Source organism: Typha angustifolia, chromosome 10 (genome assembly GCF_048772165.1).
Source record: "Typha angustifolia cultivar Huaian chromosome 10, ASM4877216v1, whole genome shotgun sequence".
Lineage (NCBI taxonomy): Eukaryota > Viridiplantae > Streptophyta > Magnoliopsida > Poales > Typhaceae > Typha > Typha angustifolia.
Genome location: NC_133248.1, coordinates 7,727,841 through 7,740,190, shown reverse-complemented (window position 1 = coordinate 7,740,190; position 12,350 = coordinate 7,727,841). Strand labels below are relative to the sequence as shown.

The window sequence follows — 12,350 nt, the reverse complement described above, 5'->3', positions numbered from 1 at the left end:
TATAATATGAGAGCAGCATGGCATTAAGCTAGTGAATGCAACACTAGTGGTGGCACCTATGAATTATACTAATCCTTGCATGCACTTGTATAGGAGAATCACACGATGTTTGAATTCTCCACTCCCAGATTATGACATTAATATTAAGGCTCTGATATCTTTATGTTACGTTCCCATCACTATTTTTGAAAGATTTAATTTTTTTTTTGATCTACTGTGTATTTTGTGTACATTCACACTATATCATATATTCATCATACTAGAGCAGATGCAAAGGTGTACGTGACGTGTGTGTCAGTACATTATAAATGAGTGCTAAGTCATGACGTTTATATAACTATCAAACGATCATCACCTATAGGTGCATCAACCATCAGTAGCACTTGCAGTGTTACAACCATCACAATCTTCCCAAATAGCTACCTAGTGGACTTGGTTGTGCTGACATAGGAAATGCCACATCTAATAGTTGTGTTAGCACTATTTCTTAACTGAGACAGAAGGAGAGAGAGATGCCATGGAGCTGTATCAGTGCCACCCCCAGTTGTCGTGGACGAGAGGGTAGATGGAGAGATAACTGCAAAGGAGCATGTCATATTTGATCTTGATGTGTGGATGAGAGAGATAGCCATAGCTGAGGAACCTTGTTTATCTAGATGTCTAAATGAGAGTGCAAAGGGTAGAAGGATGAGGCAAAGGCAACCTTTTCTAGTGCGATGCTGATGCTGATGATGATAATTTATTTTATGGGGTTGTGAACTTATCAAGTTTTAACACAGGGTGACTTGTATACTTTGATCTACACTAGTGGTTCAGTGTTAGAATGTTATTGGTTAAATTGATTGGTGAAATATGGTGGTAATGTTGATTGGTTTAGTAAAAGTTGGTTCAGTTTTTTAAGGTTTGGTTTGTCTGTTGATGATATTTGTTCTAATGAAATTCGTTTGGTTTGATTGATTTGGGTGTAAGTGAGATATTGAATAGTTAAAATATTAGGTTGTGAGCATATATTCTTAGTTGACTTTGTTATAGTATCTATATCTTTTATTTGTTATGGTGCAAGATCTTGCATTTATTTTCTTTAATATAGTGTTAAACTATACATCGCTTTCCATAATAGTTAAAACACCACTAAATTCTAGATTAGATATTCCTATTTGTTATTTAGTAAAATAAAATCTTTATTCTAAGAGTAACACTTCCAATATTTATTTATATTATAAAATAAGAATGTAATAATTACATTTAATATGATATAAAGTGAATAAATTATTTTTTTATAAAATTACTATACATATTTTTTAATTTAATATGAAATAGATTGATAAAATTAACATCAAAAATAAATTAGTAATTAAATTAGTATGTAGTATAAGATATAATAAATAATATTTACATTCTAGAATAGAATTATTATGATGTTTAGATAACGAATAATATTCAATATTTTTCTCTTGATATAAAATACTAAATAGTTCAGCGTATTTTATATTAACTTATAAGTTTGGGGAATGATACATTTCAATAAAGATGTTTACATCGAACAAAATCTTCTTTAAAGAAAAAAATCTCTAGACATGCTCTTACCTTTAGACATCTTTCTTTTCTTTTTTTTTTCCTTCCAATTTATGTTGGTCAACTTTTGCTGTGGTCTGAAAGAAAGCAACCGAAGAATAGATTCCTCTTGGACAGTGTGTGCATACATAAAAGAGCTATAGCAGAGCAAAATTGGTCCGTTGCCTTGAAAAAGGTTCAAATCCTTGCACAGTGGAGATTGCAGCAGGAATAGAACCAGGACCTACATGCGACAAGCTATTAAAAAGATTGAAAAAGAGAGGGGAAAAAGTGCTAATAGATCATATATCAAGAACCAAAAAATTGAAAGAGTAGCAATATAATGATACAAAGATGAGATGATGATACCCGTGGGGGCATCACAACCACTATAGATGATGCCCCCACTGAGCGTGGAAAGATGCTGTGGGCCTAAATTCACCTTTTCCCCCACTAGCTTTTATGATTCAGCTTATTAGGCAAGTTACATAATAATATCACAAATCACCATAAGAATCATGAGACAAACCCATCATTGTCTGCCTCCAGATCAAGATCTACTTCATCTTAGTTTCAATCTGAAGAAAGATGTCTGGGAAAGCAAAGTACCGAATAGAATATCCAAGAGAGGCTAATTGTAAGAACATAAGGTAGAAAAGTTCAGATAGTTTTGTGACAGTACTAGCAGCATTAGGAGAGGTCAAGCTTTGTTGATATCATGATTGCAGCCTTCCTTCAGAAAAATGCTTCAACATGAAGAATATAGAAGTAGAAGTCCAAGAGAGACTAATTATAAGAACATAAAGATATAAGAGCTTGAGAAAGTTTACTACTATGTTACAATCATAACAAGTCAAGCTTGGTCAATGTCGGTAATGCCGTCCTGCTCATCACCCTTCAAGAAGCGAGAAAACCAGAGTGCGGATGCTTTTGGGTGCCTTGTGAGCCCATTCTTGTAGTCGACATAAACCAAGCCAAATCGTTTGGTGTACCCTTGAGCCCACTCAAAGTTGTCCAAGAATGACCAAGCAAAGTATCCTCGAACATCAGCACCATCCCTGTTTCAAACAAAAATTGGTATATCTTCACTTTTAGTATCCTATAATTTCATAGAGTAAGGACATTCTGTTTTCATTTCTAATCTCTCTGACAAATTTGCTTTTCTGCATGGCTGGGTTGTAACAGTGCATGCAAATGAATCCATTTGTCAAGACACATCAATGGTTATAAGGTACCAATAAAGCGAGTTTGATTAGTCTTAGTCATATGCTAGCTCATTACTTCTGTCAACAAACTATACCTGGATTCATAGCCCACAAGAAACTTTCGATTGAGAAAGAAAAGATAAAAATACCTACAGTGGTGATAAAACAGTAAGTTCCAGTTGAGGTTTTAGTTCCATAAAGAAAACAGTGGTATGAGAGCTCAAGTTTGGGTTTTAGTTCCAGGAGGGCGGAGGCAATATGTGCACTATCGGGCCAAATTTAATGGTTCGAGTCTTGGGTTGACCTAGGTTCTGATTTGCATGTCAAGGCTAGCTTCCATTGAATTACTGGACACCACCAACCCCAGAACAAGTGGTATGAGAGCTCAAGGCCTCAATACCCTCGATACCTCTCTAAGGGTCTCTTGTAAGCTGTGATTCTATAGGCTCTTATACTAGAGCCACAATAGCATGATGCGCATAATACTGTGCTGTTAATGAAGAAAATCCTGAACAATAATGTGTCCTCATGAGATTGACCTGAAGGTTCACTTATGACTTGTAAAATAATGGTGTAGCTTTTGATATTATGGGTGTAGAGACCCAAAAACCAATTGAATAGAAGGTTTGGAGAGGCGTGGGAGATTAAACTCGAGAAGGAAGTTACTAAGGCAGCTATCAAGGACGCAGGGTGTCTTGAAGGGTCAATTAAGACTCAATGGCATTGTGCATTTGTTCAGCACTTAGTTCTTGAATAACTTCTGCAGGTACTGTGATCCAAAAACATGGGAATGGGAGGATTAAAAAGAGAAGAGAGGGGGCAGTCAATTAATTCTGGTGCCTACCTAAAGGAGCTACCGATGAGGAATCATGCGGTTGCAGATCCTATCATTTTACTTGGAATTGTCATTGTTCGACATAATTTGGATTAAGGATTGCCATGCCAGTGGTGTGCCGGCACATGGCATGGGCTCAATATGGATACCGTCTTGAGCAACACGTCTTGGGGTGTTGCTTAGGACCTATTCAGTTTATTCAAAAAGACCTATTTTTTAATGTCTCTTTGCTCGTAGAGCTTATTTTCCAAATCAAAACAAATAAAATAAAGAGAGAGAAATCTAGGATCTAGGAGAGGAGGTTGATTGAAGGATGGAACTTCCCATTAATTTTTTCTCTTCTTATTTTTTCTTTCTATTTTATTTGATATAGAAACCAAATCCGAGATTAATCATCATAAATGTAGTAAAATGAAGTTAGATATATAATTTATAGGAGTCATTCTACATAGATCTAGTAATTTGTGCTAGATCTCCATAAAATACTCTTCAAAATATAGGAATCAAAGAAAAAGGGTAATTGTTTGATATTATATGTTGAATCATATTTATACTTGAGTACTATTATATTTAGGATAAAAAAAACTCGATTGTGGGCTTTAGTAAATATTTTAGAACTTCAAAATTGTATAAATTCCTTAAAAACCTATTTAGAGATATGTCAGTGGGTGTGTAGTGTACCGATGGCACACTAAGTGTGCTTCTTGCTGGCATGTGCTTGCTGACAGAGTATCATCACGAACAATCCTTGATTTATATATGCTCTTCTTTCATATGCTCTATCCCAACTAGTTAACTGATATGAATTTTCCATATTCCCAAGTCTCATCATACTCTCTCTCTCTCTCTCTCTCTAATAGAACTAATAAATCTTATTCAGGGTGACAAAAAGGAATATGAATTATGTTATTCTCCCTCCATAGTCAGCATACTACAACACTATCTCTCTTTGTTACCCCTCTCTCTCTCCATAACTAACTGACTGCCAAAAATATATACAAGGTTTAATAGAATTACTACAAAAAATTTAGTGCTTCCAGTAAGGTTAAGACCATGGACAATAATTTGGGAGCTGTCCTCCAATGGATGCATGATAGCACTTTGTAAACTAACAAATTTAATGTAGAATCAGAATGCCCTTAACTTAAACCTTGTTTTTCCTAATTAAACATTTCATGTTGTATGGTCGAAGTTGAACTGCATTAAATTGAACTTTTCAAAATGATCTAATCAATCAAAGTTAACAACTCTATGCTACTAAGTGCTACAGAAATGTGATGGTGCAAGGGTGTAACTGGATCAAAATTATCTGATACTGAATCTGCTCTGGATCCACCTAACTCCGGTATGGATCTTAATTTTCTAATCATATAATAAATGGGTCAGATTCGGTATAGTCATTTTAGGATGCGACCAAATTCAGATTCGGATATCCGTCAGACCTCCGATACATATTTGGTTTTTTTTACAAGTCCATGGACAAAGGATATATGTCTCAATACTTAAATTATGTAACTAAAATCCTGTGATTACTCTAATTCCTATATAGTATGAATAATAGTAGTACTATTATGTTTGCTTACTATGTTAAATTTGTGTCATTTTGGGTGACATTATCGAAGTATTATGCTCTAATTTTTAACTATTAAACTATCATAATATAGTGCCAAATGTAGTGAGTATGTAATTAGTTGATTTTGAATTAGATTACTATTTTTTTTTATTTCATAGTAAACTGGCTATTTGTGACGAATCTGAATCCGATCTATTATCCGATTGAATTTGAATCTAATTCCAATCCAACATGATCCGATAGTAAATGGACCAAAATTTGATATTACAATTACTTTTCCAATTAAAATTTCATTCGAGTATGAATCCGACAAAATTAAATGGATATGGGTCCAATTTTTGTACATATCTGATTGAATCGGATTTAGTTACACCCTAGGTGGCGCAGAAAATAAGACAAATAGTAACATGTTTAAAGAAGTGTGCAAATTGAATATGTAGAACAAAAAAACACTAAATGATTTACCTAATTGCTTCTGAAACTGCCGCAAGGTATCCTTTGAAATATCCAACTCTCATCTTATCATTTAAGACCTCACTGAGGTTTGCTACTTCAATATCTTCTTCGTCCATGCCTAAAAATGAGAAAATCAAGGACATTGTATACCCACATAATAAACATGATTTACCAACATTTTTGTAATATCATGCTAGAACTTAAAAAAAGGAAGTGATTTAGAGTCACAAGGAAAATGATTTATGGTCATCTCAAAACATAGGTTTGAAGCAAATAATCAATTGACATGACTTTGCTATTCTATTTGCAAAATGTAGAATAAAATGACTCCCATGGCCACTTCATTTAAACCTTGATCTGTCTTTCTACATTGATGTTTTCTCATGTGAATGTACTTCAAGTCTTCAAGCAATGCCTTTCGAAGCTAGTGCCAAATATTTCAGTGATAAGTAGTTACAGAACTTAAGTAACTAATAGATGGAGAGATGCAAACAAATGGAGATGATGGGTGTCTAGAAAATTCCTTATGTGGATTTAATCGCTAATTTGCATCATTATTTGCACAGCACAAATGAAAAAAATTCCGAGAGAAAGAACTAGAAAAAAAAAAGAAAAGTATACCAGGCCTAAACATAACCAAGAAGCCTACCTAATCAGATTCATTTGGATATGTTCCACTAATTCACTAAGTACCAACTGTTTACTTCATATCTCGATGCAGTCTGTTGTCAATCCTTGTGTTTACATCACGAACTCCATGTGATAGAGCTAGGCAGCTAATTAGGAATAAAACTGACCTTTGGAATACATGAGAATACATGGTTTATGGCAATTTAGAAGTAGGCATAATATCCATACTGTAGATGGACTGATCATGAATAATGATGCATAGATGCAGGAAATTTTTGACATAATTTAGTTAGAAGCATCTTCAATACTTTATGTCACGGAGCATTACCATTCTCAGTAACGTATATTTTAGGGTTTTGATATCTTTCTGCTATATAAGTAAGAACTTTCTTGAGACCCCAAGGAACAATGTAAAGCCACTCAGATGCAGCCTGCCATTGAGAAGTATCTCCTGTTAGTTGGGATAATTCTAAGAAAACTATTTGCATCTAGATAATCATTAGTAAAACATATAAGCCCATGTATTTGCTAACAGTTCATCAGAGTGCTGGTGCATGCATGTGCTTGTGTGTGTGAGAGTGGCGGTATAAGTTCTTACCCTTTCACCAATTGCTTCACCGCCTTTCCATTGAGCTGCGGAAGACACAATAGGGTAATACTGAGTGAAATTAAATGTTTATTAAAATGAATGAAAAGAATTAAGAATACTCCCAACTTTCCAACTAAAGGTTGGAAGCCAATCATCTAGAATAAAAAATCTTTAACTTTTAGGGATATGATATTAACATATATGGCAAAATGATTTTGCAGAGTTGAAAAGGAAGGCATTTTTCTCCCTGAGTTTAGCGACAATCTGCCAACATTCAACAAAAATCCAAAAGGTCAAACATGCGGCTACACTGGAATGTAGGGTAATAGTTTAGAGGCTATGTTATCATGATAGATAAAATATAAAACAGCTCAGAATTTGCAATAGCAGACTGTGATTGCACTAATTTATCTACGAGACGATAGTGTGATTATAAAATTTATCGGAAGGAAAATATCTCAAGAAGTACAAATTTGTGATCGAATATCATGATTTGCTGGCTATAATTTTTAATAAAATAAATGTTTGCAATAGGTTATGTCGCCACTGCATATAAGTATAAGAATCATACACTGAGCGTGTCTTTGCATTAGAAGAAGGTGCATAGTATATGAATGCAGACTTAAAGACAAAATTACATTTCCTGATGAAAATACAATTTCCATAATCACGGCCTTCGTATCTAAATTAAGGGGCTTTTGCAATTTAATTGTATTTGATTTTTTGATTTAGCATATAATACCGAGTACATATATTTTCTATAGTCGATTCACATTTTGTTAAAATGAAGTGGACATAATTTACATATGTAGTGCTGACTAGAGTCCATTTTTATAAATTAAAAAATTAAATACAATAAACTGCAGAAAACCTACATTATAATGTTTTATTTTTAGATTATTTTTGTAAATGACATATTTTATTAAAGATAAAGCAACAGTTAAATATAAATATTATTTAACACATACTATGATTGAAGACATTCATTAAAACTAATTTTAATGATTGAACAATCCATAATATAATAGAACACATAATTTTAATCGATAATAATTTAATAATTAAAATTAATATCTACCTGAATATAAAATGATGAGGAGAATCAAATACTTCATTTGTCAGCACAAGAATAACATGAGAATGTTGCATTAAATATTACGGATATTCTTCAAAACTCATTTACTAATAGTATTAATCGTTGTAACGTCTCACATAGTCTTTATACAAATAAAAACTTTATAATTCTCCTATGATATGATATGAATATTGAACATGCGCGAAAATAAACAATACCAGCATAGATACAAACATACCATAAGCATATGCAAATTATAGATATAGAGTATAATAATGGTGTTCTAACATTAGTGGGTGTGATTGATATGATGGTAATTATGATGAACTCATATTATCCTGTGGGTGCACCTCTCCTAATGTCCTGCTACCTACAGATTCAAATCCTCTGTAAAAAGAATACTTCTCTGAGAAGATTGTGTAACAGGGACGTATGTCTCATCTCTATTAACAAGGTTTGTCGTGCTGATAGGGATACAACACCTGGCATGGGCTTTGCTAGTGGTACAACCCTGTGTTGAGGCATACTGATAGGCATGGAGTGTCGCACCATCATGGCAAGCATGTCGACTTTTGTCAACTGACACAAGTCAAGTGATGCTCCAAAACCTCCAATAAGGTCAAATAATATATTAAAAGTTAGTGGTGATGCTCCAATAAGCTAATAACCCATTAAGGGTTAGTTTTTTTATCTCTTTAAATGTCAGTTGATAGCCTATTAGAACAAAAAAAGAAGATAGTGAAAAACAAGAGAAAGAGGAAATTAAGGAAGAATTCAAGATTTCCTCTTCAAATGTAAAAGGATGTAGACTGCAGAGAATCATGAGGACCTATTGCTTGATGATGAGGGAGATACTCCTCAATAGATTATGTGAGATGTTCAGATGTTACAACAGACAATATTATTAATAGATAGGTTATAAAAATTATTGACAATATTTGACGTCACATTCTCGTGTTATTCTTGTGTCAGTAATGAAGTTTCTGATCCTCTTCATAATTCTATATACAAACTAAGTTTGATTTTAACTACTGAACTATTATTAATTAATGAATGCATTCAATCATATTATATGTTGAATAATTTTTCTATTTGACTATTGCTATATATTTAATAAAATAGATCATTTACAAAAATACTCCTAAGAATAAAAGACTCTAATATAGGCTTTAATACATATTAAAAATGTTTAAAGACATCATACATTACAATGGCATGTCCCATGCTGACCCAGGATTGACATGGAAAAACTTGACTGCATATACAAACTTAAAAAATTACATTATTAAGAGAACTATAAGAACAAAATTATCATCAATCCTCTAACTGCATACATTAATGATGCTTACTTTCAAGTAGATGACAACCTCCCCCAAATAGAAGTGCTAATGTAATAACAAATGTTTTACCCTTGGAGATTTACCAAGGTTTTAAGTGCCACAGGCCTATTGGCAAAGCGTAAGTCAGCACAATATCACACCAACACAGCATATAGCACGTTCTTGTGTGTTTGTGTAATTGTCATGCCATATAGGTGCCTTTGTACAGTGCCAACACAGTACATGGCTCTCTTACATCCATGGCAATGTAAAAAATAAAAGAAGATAAACTGCTACTAGAAACATTCTTACCTATGCAACTCAATCTTTGACATGCTACCCAATATAAATAATTGCAATCAAGGGGAAGTCTTTCAAAAATAATGTTTCAATTAGTCCCTTAGGATGTACATTGTAGAAATGAGGTTATAGAAACACCAAATTGTTTCTGGTGACATGTAATACAAATTCTTTCTTTTAACTTCAATGAAATATGTTCACTGTTATGTTGATCAATGTTCCTCCACAGTATCATCTTTTATTTCACACATAGAGGAAAGAAGGTTACGAGGTTATGAATAGCAGTACCTATTCTCTCCATTTCTTGTATTTCATAAAAATGAATTCCATCTGGCTTCTGCGCATGAGCAATAAATCTTGATGTATAGTGGTTCAGACCAACAAAATCAATTGAATTCTTAAGCAGTTCTTTATCTTTCTCTGTTAATTTTGGGAGGTGATCTCCTAGTCTCTGCCGCATAACTGCAGGATAGTCACCATAGAAGATTGGATCCAAATACCTAAAAATAAAACATGGTAGTAGTGAAATCTCTCATAAAGATCCAAGCATATAAGATGAACAGAAGTACTAAGCATCGTATTTCAACTATGTATAAGGAATATTACTTATGTAGAAGCAAAAACAAGTCAAACAAAATCTTTCAACTTCGGCCTCTTTATTGAAAAGTAGATGGAAAATTGATCAGCTCAATCAGAAAATTAAATTAAAGAAAAAGGGACCTTTTAGATTTAATATTATTTTAATATCTAGTTCAAACTATTTACAGTTTTAGGTTTCACTCTCTCCACGAATGGGAGAGAATGCTGAGTTGGCTACTAGGTAAGAGACACTGAAACTTTCAGCATCTCTACCAGGACATAATGCAGTTCGCCGGGGATGCTTAAAGACTTTCGGCGTCTTTAACCCTTCGAATGAGATAGAGATGGAAGCAGGCAGGTAAGATTGAACAAGGCAAGGGATAAATTTCACAATTCATCAATTTGCCTGGCCGATGCCTTCCATTATTGGAGCATTTTAGTGCTGGGAATCTGACCCGTCGTTCCAGCCTTCTGGAAAACAATGCTTCCTTGGCTGTGTGGAACATGGATAAGCATTATGGAAGAGATTGACAATCCCGAATTTTTTTACCCCACTCACTAGCTAATATTGAAACATCTAAAGTTGAAAGAGGAGGGAGAGGTGAGGTGAAGACCTTCAAATTTAATGTTACAATCTTAAGACAAGAAAAAACTTTGACCTCTCCTCAATAAAGTCTCTGAAAGTTGCTGAAATTTTCAGCAGCTTTATGTTGGCTTAATTTCATAGAGATGCTGAAATTATTATTTGCTGGTGCCGTTTCATGACCTTCTGGTCCAAACCAGCACTGCCAAACATTTCCTTGGGTCCTCCACATTGTCAACAACATATACAACAATTGGTATAGCTGAGATGAGGATATTGAAATAGATGAAGTGAGGGGGCTACCATAGAAAACAAGATAAGAAATGAGTGTACCCAAAATAAATTAGGGTTCCACCTATATATGTCAAGTTACATGAGAATTGGTTGAGATGATTTGGACGTGCAAAGGAGATTGTATGATGCATTGCTAAGAGGATTCAATTTATTGAGATAGAAGGCGCTTAAGAGGAAAAGGAAGACCAACAATGTCATGGGAGGAAGTAGTAAGAAAAGACATGATACCACTCAACTTAACACAGAAACTTACATTAAATAGAGCTAAATGGAGGAAAAATATCCATATAGTCAAACCCAAATAGTTGGAATTTCTTGGCTTGTTGTTCCTGTTGCCGTTATTGTTGGTATTGTATGATTCTAAGATTAGGATAATAGTAAGTATTTTGAAGATATGTTTCCTTTGGATTCTAATATTATTTTCACTATCTATTTTGTGCTCAGCTAGTTCATAACTAAGGTCTCTAGAGTTTAGAGTACTAGAACTTTGGTCTCTATAGATTTTAGATGTTAATAGATGATAATCACAGACTCAGAGGCAAGCATTGATGTGGCTTAGCAGTATTCCTCCCTATCTATCTTACTATCCACCATATTCGCACTGGCATGAGTCTCATGCATTAGGATGCCTTGCAATCTGTATCTACTATATTTAGTAATAAAAGTTGGAAGTGTATTTATATGGACATGAGATTACCATTAAGTAATATTGTAACAGCCCAGAATTTCACTATCTAAATTAGAAATAATTATTTAGATAATGAGGGATTTAGTCTTATCCTTTATATTTTAGGATTTGGATTAAATTAAATTAATATTTTTTATTAGGTATATCTTTAAGTAAGAAAAGAGATTAGAATCCCTATCCTATCAGAACTTCTATATTTTTCATATATAAAAAGAGAGGCTTAGAAAGAAAAACGCCTAGGTTTCATGGCGTCGGCACTGTAGCCGTGCTACACTGCCGAGGAGAAAAAAGATCAAGTCTTATCTGAGATCCAGAGAAAGAGGGAAGAAAAAGAAAAAGAAAAGAAAAGAAAGAGGAAGTTAATGGTAGGGCGGCACTGTAGCAGGCGGCACTGCAGCAGTACCAAGATGAGGATGCTGTCATCTCCCATGTTCTCATCTAAATTTTTTACATTCTTACTTCGTCGAAGCAACCATTGACGTAATTGGTCATCAAAGAGTTGCTAGAGTGAGCGAATAACATCAAACAAAACGCATGTGAATTATCTTTCATCTCTCAGAATCAATTTCATCTTCTTTACATCTATAGCTTGCTATTATCGGTTCTATTAATTGGGCTTCATCGGAGTCATTTGTCGACCAATGATCTCTGATCGACCTCACGTCTACCT

At 34.0% G+C, this 12,350-nt stretch overlaps 1 protein-coding gene across 3 annotated transcripts in view; it reads right to left on the bottom strand.

Annotated features, from left to right (window-relative positions):
* Nucleotides 1-1,488: 1,488 nt before the first annotated feature.
* The window catches only part of LOC140768165 (beta-glucosidase 4), a 30,671-nt gene continuing 19,809 nt past the window's right edge, over nt 1,489-12,350 (bottom strand). The window contains exons 9-14 of one of the 3 annotated variants that reach the window (XM_073108325.1): nt 9,825-10,036; nt 6,852-6,886; nt 6,582-6,684; nt 5,633-5,741; nt 2,388-2,612; nt 1,489-1,798 (exon numbers count right to left, since the gene is read on the bottom strand). In XM_073108325.1, the coding sequence (XP_072964426.1) occupies nt 2,408-2,612; nt 5,633-5,741; nt 6,582-6,684; nt 6,852-6,886; nt 9,825-10,036 (664 nt within the window). In that variant the 3' untranslated portion in view covers nt 1,489-1,798; nt 2,388-2,407. Of the gene's footprint in view, nt 1,799-2,089; nt 2,613-5,632; nt 5,742-6,581; nt 6,685-6,851; nt 6,887-9,824; nt 10,037-12,350 lie in introns of those variants that run through there. The other 2 variants (XM_073108324.1, XM_073108322.1) reach the window with 2 other exon arrangements.